General features: G+C 44.4%; 1 protein-coding gene across 3 annotated transcripts; it reads left to right on the top strand.

The window, feature by feature from the left end:
• The first annotated feature begins 335 nt into the window (after nt 1–335).
• Nucleotides 336–26,034, top strand: dnaaf9 (dynein axonemal assembly factor 9). 3 transcript variants are annotated; one of them, XR_015089279.1, is made up of 38 exons: nt 336–497; nt 1,056–1,135; nt 1,221–1,346; nt 1,418–1,542; nt 1,748–1,844; nt 1,933–2,039; nt 2,130–2,207; nt 3,114–3,215; nt 3,288–3,343; nt 3,415–3,550; nt 3,739–3,820; nt 4,349–4,385; nt 4,458–4,542; nt 4,613–4,689; nt 4,773–4,811; nt 5,189–5,234; nt 5,307–5,418; nt 5,698–5,768; nt 5,853–5,900; nt 5,975–6,065; nt 6,131–6,234; nt 6,303–6,446; nt 6,518–6,603; nt 7,652–7,753; nt 7,847–7,964; nt 8,043–8,131; nt 9,164–9,304; nt 9,411–9,536; nt 11,848–11,885; nt 12,295–12,430; nt 13,481–13,567; nt 15,443–15,549; nt 16,300–16,374; nt 16,962–17,131; nt 17,876–17,941; nt 18,100–18,193; nt 18,484–18,664; nt 22,677–26,034. XR_015089279.1 is itself a non-coding variant. In XM_086049275.1 (37 exons), the coding sequence occupies exons 1-37, from the start codon at nt 442–444 to the stop codon at nt 18,582–18,584; spliced, it is 3,435 nt and encodes a 1,144-aa protein (XP_085905401.1). In that variant the 5' UTR covers nt 336–441; the 3' UTR covers nt 18,585–26,034. The 3 variants fall into 3 exon arrangements, 1 of the variants encoding a protein (XP_085905401.1); XR_015089278.1 differs by having other exon boundaries at nt 19,365–26,034; XM_086049275.1 differs by having other exon boundaries at nt 18,484–26,034.
• The last annotated feature ends 293 nt before the right edge of the window (nt 26,035–26,327 follow it).

Genomic DNA, 26,327 nt, shown 5'->3' with positions numbered 1-26,327 from the left:
AAATGAATTTCCTCGAAGAAAAAGAAAAAAACATGGGTCAAAAAGTCTGAAATTGCGCTGAGATTGCGCCATCGTTTAGGTGATGCTGTCCAAACGGCCCAAAACAAGACGCGACCAAAGCGTTGAAGCACGGGGGTGGGGGGGGCGTGAGGTGTTGGAACTGTATGCCAAAATCAGATTCAGTCATCTTATTGATCACCTTTAAATTCCTTTATATTATATGACATATTATATTGTAAACAATAACAATAACCAACCGAAAATATTGTAAACGTTTACGTTGCCCTACATATTCATGCCCCCCCCCGCCGGTGTCCAACGGATCGCTCCGTTGCTATGCTAGTGTGGACGTTCTCTAGGGTGATGGAGAAAAATGCGCCTGGTTCGCCGCTTTTGACGATATAAAACGTCTCACTGCGACTCAGTGACGATAACAACACCATGGCCGGGATACAACGAGCAACCGGCAAATATTCCGGAGTCAACCCGGCCGTCAGGTAACGTTGGACATCGTCGTCGGTAACCGCGAGCGGCGTTGCTAACAAGCCTGCTAACGGTCTCGAGCCTGCCTGTCAAGTGTTTGATTTCTCTGTAGAAAAACGTCAAAAAAAGTTTTGAGTGTTTTGTGTTAATTTATTGCTTTCACTTGTTGTATAATGACTATTTTGTTGTTGTATGTAAAGTGCTTTGTTACAACTGTGGCTGTTGCGAAATGCGATATATAAATACAATTGTATTGTATTGTATGTGATCGGTATTGGAGTCGGTATAGTCCGATCTCTCTCATTCAATGCCAACGAATGGATTTTCTGTCGTAAGAGTGGCCCAAAAAAGCAAAATGACGCAATTTACAGCGTTTTATTAATTATATAGTATTCTAATGGCTTGTGTGTGTCAGTCAGAACTCCTTCAATAAAGTTTCGAGACATTTTCCCATTCAATAGCATGAAGAAATATTTTGACCGGTGCTGCATAAGCTACAGAAGACTGTTGAAAGACTGTTTGCATAATCCTTCCATATGAATTCTAAAAGATGACTATTCCTTTTCATGCAGTTGCTGCCGCCTGCGCCAGGTTCAGTCTCTGCTCGGCGTCGGTGATACTTTGTGTTCTGATGGAATCCTGTGCTCTCTTGGTAGGGGGAAAAAGTCCCATCATTATTCTGTGTAAGACTTCTGAGCATCATTCCATATTTCCGTTTTCTGAACGCGTGTCGTCAGGTATTGACAGCAGGTATAACGAAGGCTGCACGGAGCTGGCTCGATACCTTTTCTATGGACTCTACGGAAGAAGCCCCATCGACGTGGAACATTCTCTGGGCGCATGTCCAGAGGAGATGCTGGATGGTGAGTTTGGCAGGTCAGTCGTTCCCCCTCCATCTCGTTTTGTGAACGCATGTTGTTGATTTGCTTTCCAGACGTGATCCTTCTAATCAAGGCCGAGTGCGTTCACCTCTACTGCAACCCGCTCAATTTGGGCTACCTGCTGCCCTACGTGTCCCATTGGAGGAACCTGCACCTCTACTGCATGACGGAGGCCGAGGTTTGACCGTGAAACGGAGAGCACGAAAAACTCAAGTTGATGAATTTGCGACTCGTGAACCGTGACTACTTCTGCATTGGTTTTTAGAATTTAATGTCAGGCCGCAATTGCGTTTCCTTCAGCGTCTCACTCGCTCACTCGCTCACTCACTCACTCGCTCACTCACTCACTCACTCACTCACTCACTCGTGTCTTCCCCACGCAGTATGAAGATGAAGAGGCGGCGGAGGAGTTCAAGATCTCCAGTTTTGTCACCATGGTGCAGGACTGCCATCGGATCGGCGTGCCCTACAGCTCCCTGGGTAGCTCCCGTTTGAATTCGTTTCGCCTCCACCGGCCTGTCCTCAGACAAATAAAGCTTCATGTGCCTGCTTTATTTTCAACTTTCAGGCCACGGGCAAAAGTTTGACGTTTTCACGGTGGAAAAGTGGCCCCTCATTCAGGCTTTCGCCCTGGAGGGCATTGGCGGAGGGAGCTTTTTCACCATGAAATACAAGGTGAGCTGTGTTTTGGAGAAAAAGATATCATTTGCTTGCTCTCCCACACGCCACTTTCATGTTTTTTTCTTCAATTTCCTCTTTTCCCAGTTGTCGGACATGAGTGAGCGACTGTGGCGGCTTTACAGCAGACTGGACTCCGTGTCACTGGACCAACTGTTGGCCGAGGTGATGCTTGGCCAAACTCCGACTGTTGTTTTTTTTATGAAAAGGAAAATTAATCCACCTATTTTTTTTATTCATGTGGAATGCCACAAGGACATACAGTGAGCAAAAAAAACCAGACAATAGCAAGGAAAATAAAAAATTGAAAATTGGCGAAGGAACCTGAAGATAAACCAGGAGGAACGAAAGTGCAAAAAGCAACAATAGCACTTGCTGCGACCCGGTTGGCTTAATAAGGAGAAAAGATGGCGTAAAAAGCAACAGCTACACCTGCTGGAGCCCGATTGCGGCGCGTGGCAATCAACAAGGCGTCGAGGGAGTGCAAAAAGCAATACTAAAACACAGCGACATGGTTCACTTATGTCTAATTTGACCTTTAACCGCCAATGTTGCATTCTGTTGATTAGCATTAGCAAGCGTGCAATTTTAAGATTCTGTTTTCAGACGCCTGAAAGTAGCTGGCCCTTTCAATAAGAAGCCCTTGCTTGGATGTTTTCAGTGACATCGCGGCGGCATTTTGGAGGCTGAAAACAGCTGCGGCAATGTGCTTCTCTCATTTTCATTCTATGCCTGTAGTTGGACGTTGCCAAGCTGAACATGTCCACTCTGTCACAGTGAAATATCAATTGATAAGAAGGACGGCCTTTTCAGACATTCCAGAATATAATTTGATAACCGGTACGCAGTCATCTTGTTAACTGAGCCGAGTCATGCTGCCAAGTGAAGGTCCGCCCTGTGCTCATGAAATGCTCGCATGACCTAAAGACGTCCACCCTGTCGGCAAGCCCACATTAGTGTGGGAGCCCCGACCCCTTTTGTATTTCGAACAGCATAACATCAACTTAATAGGATGGATATGAAGTTCAATCTTGATGCTGAGCGTGACTCCCATCCTGTTCCCTCGTTCAGGATTTGAGAAGCTTTGAGAGGCAGTGGAGTGGCTTCTTCTCCCGTATGGAGCTGGAGAGCCACCTGTCCATCCTGGAGCTCTCTGAGGCTCAGGCCGGAGAGGTATGCTGATTTAAAGAAATAACCACAAGAAACCGTTGAGTTCTCTCCTCATTTGTAACGTGTCCCCTACAGGCCTTCCGCACATATTTCTCCCACGGCCTGATTTCGAGCAACATCACAGACAAAAGGTACGTCGTAAAACAGTGTTGTCGCCGTCCGCGTTTGGTGCAAAATAAACAAAATGTTGTCGTGATTTCAGTAAAGATCGGCAGCCCTTCGTGTTGTTTGGTGCGCACTCGTCATCAGAGGACATGGACGGCTACTCCTTCCACTTTCCTTCCGAGAGTCACCAAGTTGGCAACACGGGACCTGGAGGCTCTCTGGCAAGCCACATGGTAGGAAGCCCAGAATTGTCAGCTAACAACTGTCCTGCAGCACCACCCAGCGACGTCCTCGGGAACGGCACCTGAACTTTGCCACACAAATTCCCATCTTGAGTCGCATTCCAAAAAACGCTGGAACATTCTTTATCTTTTGCCTTTTGTAACCTGCCGTGAGTTTTAATCCACATGGCCATGGTCAGATTTTGCAGTGCGCCGCTGCCCGAGGACACTTGGCCTGCTCTCGGACCTATTTCTTTGGAACCACGCACGCACCCTTCCTCGGTGAGACATTTATTCCTTGATCTTAAAGGATGCACGCTACTGTATTTTGCAGACTATAAATCGCACCGGATTATAAGGCGCATTACTGTTTTACTGAAGCTGGCGTTTTGTTACCATGACAACCTGGGGCAGAATTAAGGTGTTGTGAGGGTCTTTTACAGGAAGAAGTGGAGCCTAAATTGAGCGTTCATAAAGACAATCAAAGCGTTTTCATTCATGGAGGCAGCATTTCACACACAGCAAATTCAGACCAGAAACGCAGGATCTTCACCCGGCCTAGCTTCCGGGTCACTGGTGTGATGGCAGCATTGTAAATTGTAAATTAGCTCAATTTTGCCCAAACTGCTGGCAAAATTCCAAATTAGTTGTACAAAGATGTACTTGGTAGTCTAATTTCACACTTGTGTGACCAAACTACATGGCGGACAAACGCATCCACAGTCACTTTTTACACCACATGACCCCTTTGACTATCGATTCGACTGTGAGCTATTGTTATGTGTTAAAACCCAGTCGTTTCACCCACAGGGAGTCACCATGCAAAGCCGCAGAAAAGCAAAGTCTTGTAAGTGTCGGCATTACACTTTTGTTTGTTTTTCCGGCAAAAGCGAAGACTTATTTCAGCGTCCCTTTCCAGGTTGTTGTCTTGCGTGTACTCGGCGGCGGTTCAAGCTGTCCTCGGAGGAATGAAATGCTTCTCCAGCACGTCCAGCGCCGCCAAGGTCAGCCATCGCCTCCGCGCCACGTTTTTGCCGTTGAACGTTACCGGCTTTAATGCGGCGATCTTCCCAGGCTAAACACGTAGCAGAGCACACCTTCCTCGCATCTTTGGACTCGTTGGATTTAAGCGCGTACCGCAGTGTTCTCAGGTTGGTTCGTACTCCAAAAAGCTTTCAAAGATGCAGCATCTTGCGCTTCATTTATTTGTCTTTGCGTGTTCACTCCGGTCCAGATGTGAATTCAACATTCAGGCGGCCGATGAGCAGGGAAGGTGAGTGTCTACCCGCCAATCAGATTGCAGATGTAGTAGGGCTGTACCAGTGAATCGAAATTCAATTACAATTACGATTATTACACTCGATGACAAAATGTGCATAATCGTAAAAAAAATGATTATTAATATGCACTGTTTGCTTACACAAGGAAATCATACTTGAATTGATGCCTTTCAGCTAATTTTATTAATAATTATAATATCTTCTTGATGAACATAATTATAGTGTTTTTTGTAGCAAAAGAAAGAAATGATCGTTTGAATAATCATGATTTTAATTATTACCAGAATAATCGTGATTCATATTTTGTTCATAATGGAGCAGCCCTAAGATGTCGAACATGCAAGCTCAACTTGTTTTTGGTTCATTTTAGGCTCCTTCCACTGGCCGATGCCGCTAGCCGCTTTGTCGCCAAAACCGTACGTATTTTGTTTCTGCGCTTTATCTGGAGTTGCTCCCTGTCCTTTTTCCCCCTTTTTTTTTTTTGTTAGGCTTCCATGACGGTCCGTGACGTGCCAGACCTGCACGGTCACGGGGGCAACCTGGGCTCGGTGGTCTTCTCCGAAGCGTTCCTTGACTCCAGCATTAGCATTCAACACAGAGGTTTGCTTTTTATTTGAAGTGGACTTTTTCCCGCAATTCAACAATTTCCATTTTCAGAAATCCCGTTGCAGTCAACTTGAACTCATATTTCTGTGCGTATTCAACTCATTCCAACCATTTTGAAGTATTATTCCATACTTGTCTCACATTCGATATTTCCACTTTTCAATGACCACTGCAGCATCTCAGCACGGCGCTAACTTGTCGGCATTCACACGCAATTTGTACAGAAATGGAATTCTCTGCTTTGAATCGCTTTTCTGTTTTTGCCTCCTGGAGATGGCGCCGTGACAGCAGACAGCTGCTACACCGTCCTGACCGCCACCGTGCCTCGCTACGCCTGCTGGATGGTACGTTTCCTCTTTGAATGTGTTTGTGTTTTTTTTTTTTTTTTATTAAACTGTTTACTTGCGCTGAAATGTTTGTTGTTGTAGGTGGAATCTGACGTCAGGCAATCAGAGCTGGCCCAGCAACTCGCAAAGGTGATTTTCACGACATACCACAATGACAATCCAAATCGAATCCAGTCATACAAGAGGTTGGATTCACTCGACAGAATGAGGAAGACTCCTGCCTGGGGCGCATTCTGACTAACGCCGAGGGCGCCTACGTGTTGTCCAGCAGCCACCTCGCGGCGCCCGAAGACGGTAAGTGCTGCAAATGGCGCACATGTTGTCATCCCGGCCTGGTTCATGCGAAATGTTGATTTCAGGGAAGATGGCCTTCTTCTCCGGGGGGCTTCTGTTTGTCCACTCTCAGTATGGAAGCGTCACTCTGTCGCAGGAACACATCAGCGCCGTCAGGTTGTACGATCCGGTACGCTGCCGCACCACGTGGTTTATTCATACTTCAAGACTGGCTTTAAATGTTTGATGTCCTGACAGGACCCCGACGGTGTAGCGTCGCTTTTTGTGGACTACAAGAGCGCACTGCTTCCCCACCTGCCCTTCCCTCTCCACAGCGCAGACCACTGCCTGGTCTTTGCCCTGCAGCCCAGGTCCAAAAGCTACAGGAGCTTCTATTCCAAGGTGAGACCCGCGCCAGGGGATCCTTAAGAGGAATCTAGAATGAGGAAAACATGAATTTGAACCCTCTGTAGGTTTTGCCGGTGTGGCAAAGTGCTGAACGAGGACTCATCTTGCACTTGGTGGACCAGGATCAGCTGACGTGGAGCCATAAAAACATGTGAGATAAGTTGCGTAATTCCCGAATTTGAGTATCATGATTTTGAGATTGACAGGATATGATGAGGTACTGTCATCATCTTCAGTTTCATAGCTTGGATCCCGGTCGGTATCATCGAGGTCAGGGATGGACATGCGGCCACCCGACCACACTCTTGAGTGGCGATGCTTTTGTGGGATTTTTCAAATTTACAAACCTAAAAAATTCTTCAGAAAACACGGATGAACATTCAGTCCATGTTTTACATGAAAAAGAAGGGTACATGTGGAGAAAAATCCCCCCAAAAAACAAAATATTAAAAAATAAATTTTTTTAAATCCTTTTTTGGTTTGTTTTAATCCACAGAAATGCGAATTTGCGGGTGCCAAACTGCGAATATGCATCAACTGTAGTTTTCCGTTGTACTATCACCATTCACCAATAGATGGCAGACATGGCGTAGTTGCGCTTCCACCCAGTCTAATACTGCCCACAACATGAGAAGGCCTAATATTTTTCTGCAGATTTGGAATGATATGCAGGACAAACATAATACCTCAGTAATATTAGCATTTTGAGTGAGTTGATTTTTGTAGAAAAAATGCACAAAAATAATTCAATGTTGGTTTGCTGTTCAGCAGTTTTGTACCGTCATTGAATATTTATTTTATTGCGAGAGAGCCCTCTGCACTGGAAAAAAAAATTACATTATGTGGTTATTTCATTGTTTGCTTCAAATACTTTGTGTGGATCTTCTATACATGCATTGAGAAATGTAGTATGAAAAATGAAATATATTAAGAGCACGTATTTTGCACATTTTCTGTCCATATCTAAAATGGCATTTTTGTCATACATCTCTGGCTATGAGGTGCATGGTCACATGTGTCTTGCCAGACCTGGCTTGCCTGAAAGAAAAGAAACTAACTGGGAGTGGGAAAAAAACATTCGTCAACTTAATTTTCAAGAAATAGGAGAAACCAAATTCACTTATTGTATACTAAAACGCAGATGCACTGCCGTGAATTTTCTCTGCACGCTTCTGAATGTGACTGTGCTCCATTTTCAGGCACAGCAGGCTGCAGCAGCTGCATGACAGTCAGGAGCCTCCGGTGGCCAAACGCAGAGGCACCTTGACCACGTTACACTCGCACCTCCCAGAGCAGGACATGTTCGTACTCACCCAGTAGTCATTCAAACCATCAAACTTAACATTTGTTCATTTCCTATCCCATATCTGATGCTCTTAACTGCGCCTTGGCAGGTTTCTGCAGCATTTTTCCCTAAGTAGCATCGGCGAGGAGCCCATACTGTCCGACCACTTGGGGGCGCTCTTCCCCTCCGCAGAACTGAGCGTGGGGTCTAGCAACCAGGGAGACAAGGTGGGCTCACACTGGCCGACATTCTGCAGTTTGACGTTTGACCTCATGTTTTTCCTTTTGTGTGTGTGTGTGTGAAAGGTTGTCGTCACGGTCATTAGCGGGCTGCCAGGAAGCCACAAGGAGACACTCGCCCACTTCCTGGTGCGCCTCAACAAAGAGTACGGAAGGTGGGAAAACACCTTGAGCTTGGAACCTTGTTCCGTTCCACTGTCCAAATTTCAGGGTCGGGGGCCAGGTACAGCCCACGGAGGGCCCACCGGGGTTTATATTAGCATGAGTTAGCATCCATCCATCCATTATCTCAAACGCTTAACCTCACGAGAGTCGCGGGATGAGTTAGCATGTGTCTTGTTAACATTTGTTGCATTTATTCATCTTTTTTTTTTTCCCTAAAATTGGTTAAGTAAAATGTTCATTTTTTATTCAGTGATCGAATTAAATAATTCATAAATTGATATATTGTGAATAATAAAACACAAAAACATAAAGTGAAATAATGGGTTGGTTATATTTATATTGAATGTGAAAAAGAAAAAAGTTTGTAAAATTAACTATTCTATGTAAAATGTGAAAATATTATTGAAATGAGCTATCTATTATTATATTTTTAGTCAGTTGTTCCTAATTAAATTAATTATAAATAATGATTACAATGAACTATTTTGCTCCCATTAATTATTAATTAATTAAAATTTGAGTGAAATTATCTGTCTTGAAGGTTGTTGTTGTTGGCTAATGAATTTAAATAAATACATTCTACTAGATTGTTATTCTGTCACAGAAATGATTAAATAATTGGTTAATGTTTGTAATTGAGCTATTACAAATAACAATAAAGTTCATTAACTATTATTTGACTGTTCAAGAGCTGCTCAATATTGGAAAAACATGCGGTAGGAGTGTTGAACATTGCGATGTGGATATGATTGCGATAATCAACACGTACCTCAAGAAATGACATTTTTATTATCTAATGAAAGAAATGCATCGTTTTCATGTCTCAAAATAAGCAGGCGCAACGTATTCTTAGCTAATCTATTTCGATTACTGATTTTTTTTTTTATGTAGATATTTTTTAAAGTTTGATACTGATCAGCCTAAATAGTGGTCACCTCATGGATGGTGATATGCCTTTGCACGTGCCCTGGAATCGAGTGGCGACCCGCCCAGGAAAAAAGATGCTTTGGTGTTGCTCGCAGGTGGTTGGTGTATCCGCCCACTGCGGACGCCTGCGACGGCGCCTTCTCGGCCTCCCAACTGCAAGATTTTCTGTCCGACGTCTCCTCCGGCCAGAAGAGGAGGATGGCAGGGAAGGTGCGCCTGTTGGTGCTCTCACCTGGGTAAGAAAACGACTTCCAACGAGATCATCGTTGTACCAAAGAGATCATCTTGGCCGAGGAATTCAAACACGGGAAGGTGGTGACTTGAGTGTTTTGACTCTCGCAGTTACACGGATGTTCTGGACGTGGTCCAGGCCGTGCTTCAACACCCGGATCCCGTTGTCCGGGTCCGTTTCATCATCGGCGCCGTCACCGCCTGCGTGGATCCGCTCGCCTCCTGCATGGAGCACAGGTGACGCTTCTTGCCTCCTTGGGCCGATATTAGATTCTGACGGTATCATAAGCGTGAGCAAAAGTATCACCGTGTTAAAATGACAACTTTAAAATGTCCATTTTCTGAAATATTTGGTCAAATAAAAACAGCATTTTTTTCCCCCATCGAACACTGTCTTATATCTTTTTAAACAAAATTTAAAATATTTGGTAGATTACAAATTGTGTACCATGATGAGTACAAATAAATAAATGTTGCCATTCTTCTTAAATTGTCGTGTCCCATCATTGGTAAGCTATTTTTTGGAACAGATCCATGGCTTACTCATCTTATACTTGGGGCTAACTAGTACACGCTGGCACCATGTTTTTTTTTTTGTTTTGTTTTTTTCGAATTCCAACATTTCCTAATATATACATATTTGTATAAGATATACCTATATCTATATTTACCTAATCTGGTCAAAATTGTGGCATTTTAAAGCCCCCTAAAAGGGTATTTCAGGCAATAATTAAAAAAAAAAAAAGGGCATTCTTGCCATAAATAATACTAAAAAAAAAAGCATGATTATATTTTTACATGCTGTAACATATTGCAGGAAACTGCTGTGGAATTGACTTCGATGAAAGCAAACTTAGCAGGTAGCTTGGAAAACAGGAGTCCCTGCATCTGTCTGACTGGCCGACGAGGCCAAATGTTGGTCGTGAGTTGTTGTCGGGTTTCCAGGAGGCGCCCACGTGACGCTATTGAAACTATTGAGAGTCAAGGCGGATCAGCCTTACATTTAATCTGGCGCTCTTTGTGTCCCATGCATGCAGGCTTTAGATGTAGCTGGACTGAGCCGCTCCACACATGGCGCGCCACTCCGGTTAATAGACTCTTTTTTTTTTTTTTTTTTTTTTTTTATGGCGCGGACCCAGCGCTACATCATGGATATTAGCACATGATTTTTTTTTTTTTTTTTTCCACGAACTTGCGGGTCACATGCGATGCACAAGCTGACTATTTGAGGCGTCTTCCACCCCTCTGACGCCCCATACATTGCGGCGTGGTCATTGGAGCGCCAGCCGCGATGTTAATTGGCCTGACCCGCCTGTCACCTCCCTCAACATAGCCCGCCTAATCCACCAGAGCCACTTGTGTGAACGTACCCACACACACACACACACACACACACACACACCGCCAAGCTTATCAGTCAGTCGTGATCCATTTTTTGTGATGGATGCAGACAGTTCATTACATCAGGACAGGGAAGATGAATGCCTTTCAAATGACTGATTCGTAGGAGGCGGGCGGGTAATGGGTGTGGGGGGCGGCTAATGACTCGGTTACCATCAAGACTTGCCCGGACACAACTGACATTCCAGTTCTGCGTTTGATCATTTTGGAGGCAAAAATTCTGGATCACTGACGTCATCCAATGGCAAAAATGATGTGCGATTGCAGGCCAGCGAGCACCACGTGCGCACGTCGTCTTCTTATTAATGTCTTATTCATGGTTGGAGCTAGTTTGCCTTGATGAGTGGCTCGTTGTGTTTGGAAAATTCTGCCCCTGAAGACTGTTTCACTTCAAAACATGAAATATGCTCGCTACGTCTCTCATGAGTAGACCCACAAAAAAAGGCTCAAGAAGCCATGGCTGAAAAGACTGTTGTGAAGAGGCCAGTTCACAGTACATTTGGCCATTTCTAGTCACCTGAGAGGTGTTTTTTTTTTTAATTGAGCATCCACTTACAGTTTCGCTCAAGAACATGACATTTGGTAGGAATGTCCATCATGAGTAGACCCACAAAAAAGTCTCAAAAAGCCATTCCCAAAAGGACACAGGTGGTCTGCCATTCTGGATTCCTGAGGCCATTTTTGAGTCAATTTGATTATTTTCAGGTGTCCATCCAAGAACTTGTCATACGTTTGACCTAGGAACAAATTTGGTTGACAAGTCAATCGTGAGTAGACCACCCAAGAGGTCTGAAGACACCCTGCTGAGAAAGGCAAAATAAGTCTGCCATTTTGGTTTAAAGAGTCCATTTAAGACTACATTTGTCCATTTTCCTGGTGTCCTTCCAAGACAAACTTGTCACAAGGATTTGGGGGGATTTTGAATGTACACCAGACAGATTGGTGGCGCTGAATTGAGAAGAATTTGAGTTTTTGTCATAATGTCAAAAGTTTGACGACGCGTCATAAAACACAAAACTCTGACTTAATGCGGCTCCACAAGGTCAGAGTGGGACCAATTGAATTAACATTTTTCATTACTTCCAGGCGAGTCAGTTGTGTTCTCGTCTGAAACCTTTCCTCACTGCTTCTTTGTCTCCTCCTTCAGGTTTGCTTTTCCCAAGCTGCTGGAGCAGTGCAGCCAAGGTAAGTCCTCGTCCGCTTCGCGTCCCTCCAGTCTCCCGACAATGACGATATGTTCCAACGCTTGCCACATATTCATCAACACTTCCGGAAGGGTCACAAAGGGCCCCGGCGTGTGTCTTTCAAACGGAGCCAAGCAAACAGTAGACAATTGATATGCTAATTCTATGCAATTTGCAATTTTTCATGTCGGTGAACGTTTTGAAGTTTGTCACAAAGGAGCCTGCCGGGGAAACGGATCCAAGTAGCCTGCAGTAATTAGGCTCCTTTTATCGTAATAAGTGGATCTCAAATTGAGCCTCACATGCGCAAGAAACCGACAAATAAATCCCGTGTATTGTGCTTCTGAAATAAATGCAAACGTGGACGTGGATGTTGATTGCTATCGCAGCACATTTGTTTGTGTTTGTAGGTATCGTGAGCGCGGTGGTGTTCACCGGGGCCGCAGCCGACCAGACGCATCCCCTCGCGCGGCACGTTCAGCGGGTGGTACGCGCCGCCAACCCCACCGCCGCCTTCATCACGGCGGCGAGAGGAGCCGTCACCAGGTGGGATGCCCACAGATGCGTTTTCGTCTTGACGATCCTACTGCCGTGAAGTTACTATACAGTGTTACCCTACTGCATAGCGGTTGATCGTTCGCGCCCCTGCAATACACACTAAACTCACCCTCCATCGCAGGTTCCAGGTTCATGGTGCCGCTTTTGTGCACATTTTTGGTTTTTGTGCCGATAATAACTTTATTTTGATTCCAACCCATAGTTTAAATCCGGTGTAATTCCACTTTTGACCTCTAGATGGCACGATGCATATTTAGTTTGAAATTGGTGTCAACTTGAAAGAAGAAGAACGAAACCGGAAAACGTGTACTGTATTTCAACACAGCCTAGTTTTGGTGGGAAATTATTGAATGTCAACTGGTGTAAAATCCTGCTTTTTACGCCTACAGAAAGTGACGGCCGCAGGTTTATTTTTGAATGTACATCTTTGGGCACGATACATTTTTTAGTTTGAAATAAACGGGATTTGTTTATTGTAAGTGCATAGAAGGATTGGACAGCGGCGCCTTAATTTAAGAGTGCGGAAATGTACAGGTTTTTTATTTTCGTTTTTTTTGCTCAAAACATTGACTTAGAAGTCGGCCTCGGTCACTACGCCACTAGCGGGCAGACAGTTAACAGTTTTTTTTTTGTGCAGGTATTTTGCCTAACGCCCTCAGAAAGTGAGTGCTGTGAAAGATGTCAGTTGAATTTGATGTTGAAAAAGTAGCGCCACAGTCACCGAAGCATTTTGTCGGCTGTTTTGAGCAGCGGGAGAACAGTACGACACAGAATGAGCAAACTCATGCGGGATCTGCTGTGGGTCACAGCTCACACCCAGGCACTTACACCGACTTCCTTCGCACATGTACAGTATGTGTCTGACTTTGTGTGTTCATACAAATGTACCATACAGTGTTTAAATGCGCTCTAATAAGTTTCAATCTTATTCAAGTATGCGGCGAGGCCAAGACGATCCGATCCCCTTCTGCCGTGGATTTTGTCCGATTACGTGTTGTTCCGGGACGTATCCCCCACTGAATTGTCATCTTTCACTAGGAATGAAGATGTCAAGCTGATTTTGTCGGCGAGCAGCTTCAGTGGACCTCAGATGCTGCGAGCGCGTTATGTCCTCTACCCTGGCTGGTGAGAACCTTCCCTCGTGTATTACGGCTAGTACGCCCGGCCACCTCTAAAATGTCCTCCTGTGTGTCTTCCAATATTTTCTCCATTATGATCATCGTTCCACCTTCCCAATTACCCTCCTTTATGTTCTCCTGTAAATCCTCGTTTATGGCTCCGCATATGTCCTCCTGCGTGGTGTCCTTTGCATCGTGCCACGTGCTCTCTTGTCTGTGCACTTGTACATGTGTCTTCCTCTCCTAACCTCCCGGTGTGCCCAAGTTCGGTCCTCAAGACCTTGGACTGGACTCAAGGACTCAAGGATTGGACTTGGGCACCCTTGCTCTAGACTAATCCTAACAGATAATGGTGGCTTCAAAGCAAAATGGATGACTTCTTGTGTTTTTTCAAGAATGGCTTCTTGGGACTTTTTCGTGGGTCTACTCCGGCTAAACGTGCCTAATAATTTTCATGTCGCTGAGTCAAACTGGATTCAGGGGCAGAATATTGTTGTTACCGGTGCATTCTAGTGGATGCACCCAAGCCAAAATAGTCCCTTGAAAATGACAGACAGTCTTTTCAGACGAGATTGTGAGTCATGATAGAGATGCCTACCAAACCTCAAGTTGCTCAGTGAAACTGGCTTTGGGGGGTATATATATATTTTTTTTTATATATAATTGTAGAGGATACGATTTTAAACCAACAGACTGCTTTAAACCAAAATGGCAGACTCCTGTGTCTCCTTAGGCATGGCTTCTTCAGACTATTTTTGAGGCTAAACTCGTGGTAGACATGTCTACCAAATTATATAGTGTGTGCTAGATGGACCTGTCTTTTGCAAAAAAAAAAAAAAAAAAAAAAGGTATACAGGGTGCTACCAGGGCAAAATGGCTGCTTGAATCTTCTCATGACCGACATGCCTACCAAATTTCACGTTGCGAAATGAGACTGCCCATGCTCCAGTTGGTCTCTTGAAGCAGGCTTATTTACTCAGGAACGACGCCAGCGAGGACATTTGAGAATGCTCAAATGTGGAGATCAGCTACTAAAAAGTCCAGGCTCGTGCCAGGGTTTAATCTTGGGAGAAAAGAAGAGAAGGGGAGCGGGAGCGGGAGGGCGAGGAGGGGGTTTCTGAGCGCTGAGGCATGAAGACTGGATGGAACAGGTCCAGGCGGGAAGGCGATCCCTCTGTGTTACATGGCAACTGGGCTGTGTGGCCAACAGCTTGTTACTGGGCTGCGAGCGGGCAGCTGCTGATAGAACACAAGATGCCCGGCGGGCTTTGCGGCAATCAGCGGCCGCTCCGGCGCGCCACCGCTGACAATTACACGGAACGGAGCGGTGAACACAAAATTGGACTTTAATTAAGAACACGCGTAAAGGTGGCCGTGTCGTACGGAACGTCTCAAATGGAACTTTTGACGCATCTCCTCAAGGCTCCGTCGCACCCTCTTGAATTTAACACACACACAAAAACAGCCCTTGGAGCCAGTTTGCCTGAAATTTGGTAGACATGTCCAACATGAGCAAATTTATAAGAAATCTCAAGAATCCAGTCCTGAAAAGACACTGGAAGCCAAGACCATTAATGCTCATTCGCGCCCGTTCTTGAATTTAACAAAAAGAAGAAGAATTTAGCCCTGGAAGCCTGTTTGACTTTGGCACTTGCAATTTTAGCACATAGACATATTTATCTATAGCAAGTCGACCCCAAAAAAAAGTCTCCAAGATCCAATTCCACAGGAAGTCAGCCTCTATGGTTTAAGATGGAGTCATTCCATGTCCTGAAACTTTTGAACAATTGCTAGCAAATGTGAACGACTGTGTTGCAGATGCTAAATTGAGAACAATTTGAGGTTTGGTCCACATAACAAGAGCGCGAGGCCTTTGTTTCAGGTGCAATGGGCGCTTCCTCTCCGGTTCAGGGTCTTTGGTCCTCGCCCAGCATCGCGTGGCCTTCAGCCGGCCCCTGGAGAGGCCTCTGTTTGTCGCCCGCTGTAAAGGTACGATGGAAAGAAAGACACCCCCCCCCACCCCGCTCACCCCACCCCCCTTCTCTCGCCCTCATACGCGTGACAGAAGCTTCAGAAACGAGCTGGCAGCGTGCACTCTGATTACATAACGCCGCCTCGCCCTCCAAATATGAGCACGGCCGCGCTGCCAAAGAGCCGTAATTGTGAGCGCAGCCTGCCAAGCTTCTGCCTCGCCGCTAGCAACTGAACAATTGTGCTTCATAGCTTCACCACACCACGTGTTGTGGACATTTTCACCATGACGTCACAGCCACCTGCGGCTGGCCAAAGCTCAGCAATCCTCATTGCACTCAAACCCGTCCGTGCATGGCCTTTGACCGAGGCGGAGCGATGGAGAAAACGGGGGAAATGCCTTGCACGCTGGTTTTAGCCTTCTTCTCTCTGCCGCCGTAATTTAAAAATGTGGCACATGATCTCAAAAGGTCAATCGGGAGACGGTAATTCATATTTCAACCGGTACGCTGATTCAAAAATGATGTGGGGGTGATTCCGACTGGCTAGTGAATTGCCGTTGTTGCTTCTATTAATGGCAACGACGCTCACTGAAATAGATGAAACGGAGCCGACTAGCTATCAGGCTAACCGTTCCATTTTGCTAACTAAAGACATAAGCTTGGTTGTCAATCACTTTTCTGCCGCCTCTTGTTCCCAAACAATGGGAAAATGTCTGTTGCAATTTCAAAAGCAAAATGCATTTTGTCGCTTCTGTCTGCTCTGCAGCGTTCAAGGCGTCGCTAAGGTCGAGCCCCTTCAAAGGAAACGTCTACAACGTGTGGGGAAAAGTCTGCTTTTCTGGTAGGAGACGTTTTTCTTTTTAGTTAGATCTTATCTGCAGATTAGGAATTGTTCTTTTTATTATGATTCCTCTGATTTTTTTATTTTTTTTTTAAGGTCTTTTTGGAGGCCTCACTATGCCCAAAACTCCCCGATTTTTGCTTGCCTGGTGAAAATCTTGGTGAACTTTAGAGCTCCTGTACACAGCAGTCCCCCAAAACTCACTCAGTAGTTCCCCCTGGAAATTTAGAAAAAGTTTTACCTATTGACCCAAAATTGGGTGCACGCATTCATCTTCACAGTACGCACAAAAAAGTCTCAAGTACCCATGGCCAAAATTGGAACAGCAGGTCCACCATTTTGGTTTAAAGTCACCACTTTGGTTGAACTTCTATTAGGGGAATTTGCCCACACGTGATGTTTTGAATCCATTTTTCTTTACTCTGAGTACACATTCTTACTTGACTTGTCCCATGCGGCGTCAGAATGTTTGCCTTCGCGCCTCACGCGAGGCATTCGGGGATCACAAGTCTCGCTCGGCGTCGGGACATTAGTGCCTCGGTGTCGCTGCGGGTGTGAACTTTTGCGTGTTCCACGGGGCGCTCTAGACTGGCCGCACGTGACGGATGTGAGCTACAGCGCGGTGAGCGGCGACCTCCGCATCGTCCCAGAACAAAGCGCCGAGCCCGAGAGCCACGCTTCCTGCTTCCTGGTCTTTGATGGCGTCGGCCTGACCGAGGATGCGCTCAAGGACTGGCTCAGACTGTGCACCAAGCAGGTACTTTGTCATGACAATACAGAAAAGAATAAAGACTTTAGAATGGGTCATAATTACTCAATTGGATTTCATGACAAAATTAGTACCAGCCAAATATATCATTTTTTGCTTTAGATTAAATAAATAAATACTTCTGAGTAAACCTCAGACTAGGGCCCAACCAATTTTTTAAGTCTGATGGCGATTCTGGTGTTTGGCAGGATACAATTCTGAGATAAAAAAAAATATGGTAAAAATAAAAGATTTTAGTCCCTTAACACTTACGAGAAACTATTTGACTTTTTTTACATGACTTTGTTTTTTAGTATTTTTTTAACTATACAGCAGAGAGGGAAACATAAAAATCGACCACATTTTTGTTGATATTTTTGGGGCGTTTAGGGGGCAGTATTTGAATGTCATTACTTTTGTCTTATGATGTAAGGTGCTAATGTGTAAAAAGCAAATAAACAAAAATGGGTGGAAATCCAGACGATTTTTGCCAGTTTTAAAATAAACAATTGGCTGATTAAATTGGCCAGACGGTTGATCGTCATATGATTTATTTCCACATTTTCCGTATTTCACATTACACAAATGTTGACATTTTTGGGGGGGCTGGAACAGATGAGTGACATTTCAGTTGATTTGCGAGGCGACTGATTTGAGTTAAGAGCATTTCACTCGAAAGTCAAGGTGCCACTGTATGTAGAAAAACATATCGATACAATTTGATGTTCTTCAATATGTTTGCGCTGCGCACAGATGCAGACCAAGAAGACCAAAAAGACGGAAATGACGCTTTCGCCTCAAGAAATGACGAACATTCATGTGAGTGTTTTTGTGGCGGTCGAAGCTGTGACAAGTGAAGTGAGTTGTCATCGTTTGGGACGTGGTCGCTGGCGTTAGTCGGCAGTAAGAGTGCGTCGTGGTCTTCTCGTGTCCGTGTTCCTGGGCAAACTGACCGTCGACTTTTTTCCGTGTTGCAGACGAGCCGACATCTGGACCCGCTGCCGCCGGGATTCTTCTACAACGGCTGTCAATACGTGGACGTGTTTGGGGAGAAGCGAGACTGCCATCCAAGTATCCTTCACCCACATGATAAATATCCACAGAAATGTATTACAACAGTAGCAATTTGTTCAACCCGTATATGTCATTGATTTTTTTTTTTTCCTTTTTTTTAATGTGGCCTGTATGTATTTGTTACTGAAATCCTTTCTTGCAGAAATCTGCAGTTTATAGCAATTGTTTGTTTGTTTTTTGGGGGGCTGGTACGGTGCGCAAAAGGTTTGCGAACCGGTGCGATCATACCGTATGCTAACGCTGTGGCATCCGTGCGTCCTTTCTCCTTCACCCTGCCGTCCCCGCAGACATGTGTCGGTTCGTTCAAGAGTACGTGGCCGAGGCCAACAAACACATCGAGATGTTCAACCGCCAGCTGGAGCTGCAAGCGGACCTCTTTGATCCCTGAAGTCAGATCATCCACAGGTTGCTGGGGGTGGAGGGGCCACAGGGGTCACTGAACACTCCACTCTTTTCTTACAAGTGAAGGTGAGCTTGTCGGATACGTTTTTTTTTTTTTTTTTGTCTTTGGAAGAAGTCCGATCGGCCGTCCCACGCCCGCCATCTTGGCGGCCTCGCACAAAACCAAAGGAAATTTCCACGGCCGCTTTCGGGCGGCTCCGCACCTTTTGCGTTGATGTCACTTGGCGAATTAATGCCTCTATTTGCGGCGGCCGTGCCGGGCTTTCTCAAGAATTGTGGTCACCCAATCCGCCGCAGCACCTGTCTCCTCCGTCCCGATGTAAACAACAAAACGTTGAGGCCACCACCACGACAACGGCGCGAGAGCCCGCCACGTTATTTTAAGAATCCCCGCTGCCAAGCTAATGAAAGTGCAATTAAGCGAGCGCGGGTCCCCATGATGGTCCAACAGCTGAGGACGGTGTTACGTGTCCGCCAGTCTTCTCTCTACATCACCGTGCTTTTTTTTTTTTTTTTTTTTCTTTCCACTCATGGTTACCAGGAAGAAAGCCAGAGATAGATGCAAGCTGATTACACATCTTGCACATGTGAACATTCCGAATTTTTAGTTGGTGTCTTTCACGTTGGAAAAGGGGTGTCCAAACGTTCTCGTCCGGGGGCCGTATACCGAAAAAGTCTGCGAGGGCCACTTTGATCTTCTCTTGTCATTTAGTAAACACTCTAAAACTGCTGTGGTTACGTCACCTTTTCAATCCCTTTTTCACAGGTCTTCGAGCCACGAGTGATGCAATAGTGGCCCTTCTGTTCGTTGTTGTTGAAAAAAACTATTGAATTTCAATCTTGAGGCGACGTAACACTTCACTGCTTCCGCAAATTGAGGGAAGAGGAGGAGCTTAACGTTTTTTTTTGTTTTTTTTTTAAAGTTACAGGTTCAAGAGAGTTGATAGATTTGTTCTCAAGTGTAAATAAAAAAAAAAATTGCAGATGATGTAAAAATGCCCCCCCCCAGGCTATAGTTTGGACACCCCAGATTTAGGACAAAGGTAGAAAGCCACATTTTTATGTAGCGTCTCACATACGGGCTAGCGTATTGCTCTCCTGTTCTATGTATGTCTTCCTACACAACATGAGAAACACAAACTACAAGAGGATTAAAAGATGAGTTGAGGTCCACGATGGGGTGCAGCAGTGTGGACAAACCAACCGTCTTTTGTGCGGCAACATTCGTCTAACAGTTGCTTCATTTGATCTGTGTTGCCGACAGATACGCCAAGACACACACCAAAAAAATCTTGTAGAGCCTTTAAAGCCGCTAGAGTTCTTGCAATGACGTCAAAAATCCTTTTAACACGGCCCGGCAGAGTGCAGAAAAGTCGTCTTGGTGAAGAAATACGCTTGGCACATGCTGCATTCAAGACAGCTGGTAAATCGGAAACAAGGCACTTTAACAAGAACTACTACTTTGATTTAAGAGTTGAAATCGTTCCTGTATCGCTTGAAGTGGCCCGATCAAAAAGTTACAAATCGGTATGAATCGGTTTGTTATTGCTGGCGATTGGTTGTTTCTTTGAATTGATTTGACTTGGATAGTGCGGCCTCGGGAGAGCTTTTACAGTTGAAAATGCTTAATTGTTATTTTCCTAACCCACTTGCTGGCTAGCTGTAGATTTTAAGAAGATTGGGTGACTTTTACCCAATGTTGGGTAATCACTTTGACCCAGCAAATTGGGTTGCACAGCTGAAAGTGGTTTTGACAGTTTTCTTGTGTAGTGAAGTTGGAAGTACATTTCCTGTAACATTGTTCGAAATCACCAATATGATGAGTATAAATAGCCCAGCATTTGCTCGCTTCCTTTAGGACCCAGCTAGTTAGCAATCTCAGGGTTACTTTTGTCAAATCTGCCCATTTTTGCCAGTTGTTTTTCTTGTGTCCCATATCACCACATTCCTATATGAGACAAATATAATGACATTCAAGCATTCCCCCGGAAAATCGTCAAGGCACCACCGTGCATCCCTTTGAGAAGGAGGCTACACTGTGAGTTTCTCTGGGTCAGATTGCCTAAATTATTTTTCCGGGCCGCCCGCGCCAGCGAGAGGAAAGGAAAACAATAAAAGCGCTTTCTGCAGGTCGACAGGGCAAAAGTGATAAAAGCTATTTTTCCCCCCCGTGTGTTCGTGTCTCTGCGCGGATTTATATAATCCGCGCTGCTGCCCCCCAACCCAACCCAACCCAACCCACTCCACTCCACGCCGCGCCAAGCCAAGGCAAGCCACCACGTCCCCACTCGAGCCATACGATCCCGTGCTGGTGTGTTTGTGCCACCGCTGTCTTTTCCAATAACGGAATGCTTAGAATAGCACATAACATAGCAACCAAGTCAGCCTGTAATGTATTCCACTTAGCCTGCGGAAGAGGGTCAACGCCCCCCATTGTGCCCTCGCTCCTTTTCCATAATTTTGAATGACCTATAGAAACGGGAGATTATTGTTATTAATATTACAATAGAAGTGCAATTGTACCTGTTTTTTTTATGTAGTGTACCATTTGTACCAATCACATTGCTCCTACTGGCTATTTAAGGACGTTGAAAAGTGTTGTAAAATGATACATGGGGCGAGAAAAAAAAAAAAAAAAAAAGGCAAAAGGCTTCAGAGTCTTTGTCTTTCAGATTAACGGCGGGATTACAGCCGTGCGGGATTATGTGTAACCGACATCCTTTAGTATGCAAGAAAGCGGGCGGACGGCCGCGTTGGCTGCCGTCGCGGCTCGCTCGCGTCGCTCTTAAAGCCCGCAACAGTTGCCGTGTCGGTGACGTAATCCCGCCGGGGATTTAGCTGGGCGGATTGGCAAAACAGCAAGCGCTAATTGGCCTAAAGAAGTCCTTAAAAAGACGGGAGGGATTAAATGCCAGCGAGGTGTGACAACAAAGAAATGAGACTGCGGCGGGCCACGCACACACACAAGCCGAAACGTTCTTTCATCATCGGTCGGAGCGTTATGGTTTTTGTTTCTAAAAATAGATGGAAAAAGTAGTCAAAGAAATGATTTCAAATGCATATGTAAATGTCTTTATTTAATTGGATTTTTATGTTTCTCTTATTTTCATTTGTTTTCATTTCTAATGATTTCATGATACGATATGAATTTAGAAATAGTAATATTTTTGATCAATCCATTTTACAATATTGTAATTTAAAAAAAAGTATAATGATAAAGAATACATAAATTAGATTTTGTTCCTGAATTTTATTTAATTATGACCAAACCAACATTATCAAATAGGTTTATTGAGGATAATTTATATTTTCCATTCCTTTAACAGAAATGGTTTCATTTACTTTAACTTAAAAAGGCGAATACATTAAATTAATAATAAATACTTAATTTAAAGATTAAGTTTTCTTTCAGTCATCTAATTAAACAATTAGTTGATTTAGTAATTGTAAATAGATTTTTTTTTTATTTTAATAACTAAATGGTCACATCATTCTAATTAAATTATAAATAATAAAACGCCATTTGTTAATATTTCATGACAAAAATAATCCATTTTACATCTACATTTGAAGTGTTTCTATGAATCTGTGCCTTAAAAAAAAAAAAAGAATTGATTGCAAAAATTGGGATTAGCGCGGACGTTGCGCACCCCCAAGCCGTCCCGTTTCATTTTCGTCACAGCTCGTACACCACCGAGATGATCCGAGATGACGCTTACACAGTCACTTGATCTGCCAAGTGTTTATGATTACTTCTCCGAGTATGCCTGCACTGTTTGCATGTCTTAAAATGTCAGGGGAATTGGAGGCCACGCCAGTTACCCACAATGCCTTTCACCAAGCAACTGCTCCAACAGAGACTTTACATATCTGCCTACGAACAAACACGCAAAACATATTTTTGTAAAACTGTCAATTTGAAAATTGGCGGATTTTGGGGATCCAGCAGTGCCTTGGCTGACAACGGCACCTTCATCCTGGTCGGCGACGGTGCGTCTTTAGGTTCAAAACAGTGTTGGTGAAAGGAATGCGTGGAATCATCCTTATGATTGTTTTTTTTTTTTTTCTTTAAACTCAGCCAGAGAGCAAAGTCGACTCGGTCACACGAGAGGGACGATGCCGGAGGGCCCGAATGCATTCCAAACCAAAAAGCTTTTCCTACCAGAGTCGGAGCACTGAAATCAATGCAAATAGCACTTCAAACTGTACTCTAGCAAAATAATGTCAACATCTCCTACATACATACAAGCATCTTATATGACTTAAATGAATTATGTTGTTTGTGTCATTTTCTTTATTTGTACGTTTTTGTATAAACTACTGTAGTCTCGAACCTTTCAAGAACGAAATTGAAGACCTAAGGTCGGGGTACTTTCGTCCCTATTCTGCCTCTTCCTGACCAAGGACGTCCAACGTGATTAGCCCGAGGCCTAAAGTGTGTTAAAAGTGGATTTGCATCGCTGAATCAATAAAGCCAATCAAAGTCAACTGTGACCACTCACACAACAGCGAAGCCCTCCTTCTCGCAGATCCGCCGGCCTGAGCTCGTCTGCGATATTACCAATGCTGCCTCTGTGCACTTGTGCTGGTCAATGAACCAAAGTCGCACATCTCTGGACTGTGAGGCGAGATTAGAATCCACAACCTGAGAACGCTGAGGCAAATGTGCTAACCACTACCGCACCGTGCTGCCACTTGACATTTGCGCTTTTGTTGTACTGCTAGATAGGAATGTAACAATTAATTGATTTTAAATCGCTTTAAACTGCTTAAAATATGCATCGATGTAAAAAAATAAAAGAATCTATCGAAATTTAGTTTTTTTCATGTTTAGTTCTGGCACTAGCAAAACACTGATAAGACAAAAATGTAGTTAAAAAGTCAAAATTATTCATTAATTTTCAAGTTTTTTTTGGTAAAGTTACAAAAAGTTACTGTTTGTAACAAGGATAAAATGCAGATGTTATAATAAAAACGTATTTCATTATAAAATGAGTCATTTGTTTTGTAAAAAAAAAAAAAAAGAACAAGAATTTAAAAGAATAGAAATCAGGAACCGAAATTCAAATTGAATGGGAGCTTGAGTGAATGGTTACATCCCTCCTACTAACAACGAACAAAGCTTCGAATGAAGTGCTCGTTTCTGGTTGGGATTCAAAGCCCAAATCTCTCAATAATGCACTTTGAGAGCAAATTTGGGGACCCCCCTCATTGCACTCTGGGGGTCTCCACAGGGCCCTCCACACACCTCCCCCGGGTTAGCTTGCTAGCTTTCTGGCTAACGTTTTTTAGCTGATGTTATGGGACAAAAACAAAGTTTGGTGCGACTATCAAGGGAAGAGGCACCAACAATCCAATGCAGAATGTGTTCAAACGCGGCGTCAGAGTGGCAAAATCCATCTTGCAAGCGTCCTCATGTATTTTCGCAGAACTCGGGAAATAATTACGAGAGCTTTGCATACGTGACCCGTCCGTCGGTCTGCCCGAGCTGTGTGTGACTAACGTCCATGTGGGACAAGAAGAGGAAGCTTTTATTATTGCTGTCCCCACTTGAGTCGTGATGGATTTGTGATGTCACGCCGACGGAATTAGATTACAGAAGGAGAGAAAAAAGAACAGAACAAAACAAAGGGCTCGTTTGTTCTCTCTTGACGGTGCCAAACATTTATGTCTCGAGGGGCATGTCCAATTGTATTTTGCACAAAATCTTGCTGTAACTTCTGTTTTTTCCTGTAACTGATGCCTTTTTCTTTTTCTTGACCAGACAGTAATAATCTCATTGTGTGTGTATTTACCGCATTAAATATGTATTACGTGTACAAACCAGTGGCGGGCTGTACATTTGCTACCTTCAGCGGGGTCTTAACTTGATTTACGGTAATCCGCCGCCACAATTATTGAAAGCATCAATACTACACTAAAACGCAGCAAGCAGCAGTGTAACGTAAGGTATATCGTCTTATAACTAAAAATGTTTTTGTTTGTTTTTTTGGCTGTTATTTATCAAAATAACACTGCACTTTTTGTACTTCAAAGTCTGTGGGCGGGCTGTTAAACAGTATTTGATTTGTGGATGGTTGCTTTTTTAAATCATATTTTTGTTGGAGTTTTTACTACACGATACTTACCGTGATGTATTTTTTAAAAATCGTGTACACAAGAAATTAAAAAATTAAATAAAACCAATACTAAAGCTAATAAAAACTAAACTAACATGAAGGATTTTCGAGAAAAAAAAAACCTCACAAATAAAAACGTACTGAATACCAATGAAAACTAACAAAAAAAAAAAAAGAGTCCAAACAAAATAAAAACTAACGATAATGAACATTCCACAACGATGATAACCCTGCTAATAACACGACCAAACATTAAAAAAAAAAATGAACCAAATGCATTCTCGCCAAAGATTCCGACGAGTAAGCGTATCGCGACAGACGTGTTTTGTCAATTTCATAGACCACACATTAGAATTGAGCTTGTCAGTTTTGCTGAGTTCTCCTGAGAGTGTTTCAGGTCGTCGCCAACTGTCTGACTGTGTGCCACTTAGCGCGGGCGGCTCAAAAAAGTGCTGAGAATGTCACCGATGCGACCCCACGTGGCCAGCTTTTACGGCTCCCGTTTCCTCATGCTGCCCGTGTGTGCGTTTATGCGCCCGGGAAAGTCTGTGTGTGTGTGTGTGTGTGTGTGTGTGTGTCTCTGTCTCTGTGTGTGTGTGTGTCTCTGTGTGTGTGTGCGCGCGTGTGCTGGTATTGTTGCCAGGCAGATGGAGCGCTCCACATGGCTAACCCCTGACATCAGCCTTTCCCGCTGCCACCGCCGAGCCGCCTGTTTCTCCCCCAGCGACTTAAGGCAAGGCCGACGCACATCAACACGCGCAGCCTGCGCACGTAAACACGCACGCACCTCGAAACCCTCGCTGGCCGCCTCACTTCAAATATCAAGCAAGTGCTGTTGCTGCGGCCCGAAATCCCGCGGGGCCCCCCCCTCATTGTGTTGGTTTATTTGCGGAGCGCCGTGACAGCCTCGCGTAAACACTCGTCACTCTCACTGTGTTGAGTGGACATCCGAGTGGGGGGGGGGGCGCAGGCCTCGCAGGACCGAGGCCGCACTTGAGTTGGACGGACGTACTGTACCATCTTAAAAGTCTACACCCCCCCGCCTGTTCAAATGACAGGTTTTCATCATATCAGAAAATAGACCAAGATCCGTCATTTCGAAACGTTGTACACCCTTAATGTGACCTATAGCGTGTACACCTCAAGCCAAAGAAAGCCCCGGAAAGGTTTTGCAAAAGTGTGCACACCCTCTTATAACTCGGGAGTGTTCAAAATGAACCAGTCCAATTCAAACTTATATGAAATGGGAATAAGCACGCACCTGCCAGCATTTACATTGCCTGCGATTAACCCTAAATAAAGTTCAGATGTTCTGTTTGGCTTTTCCTGACCGTTTTTTTGCTTTCTAGCTGAAAGTTTTGTGCTAACACTGGCAGATATTTGGAGCTGTTCGCTGCGGGAAAAAAGACATTTTGAGTTGTACAGGTTGTAGGTCACCTGCACCCAGGTGTCTCAGAAAGTGTAGCGGTTCTAGTAGGCTTTTCCTGACATTTATTGCCTTCTAGCAAAGGCACATTTTTGTTGTGCTAACACTGATTGCTATTTCGAACAGTTTCTTCCAACTTGTCTAAAGCCACGCTTCCACCACCATGCTTCATTTTAGGCATGGT

The sequence above is a fragment of the Filicampus tigris genome, chromosome 13 (genome assembly GCF_054856515.1).
Source record: "Filicampus tigris isolate MCC_2025a chromosome 13, RoL_Ftig_1.0, whole genome shotgun sequence".
Lineage (NCBI taxonomy): Eukaryota > Metazoa > Chordata > Actinopteri > Syngnathiformes > Syngnathidae > Filicampus > Filicampus tigris.
This window is presented reverse-complemented; position numbering and strand designations above follow the sequence as displayed.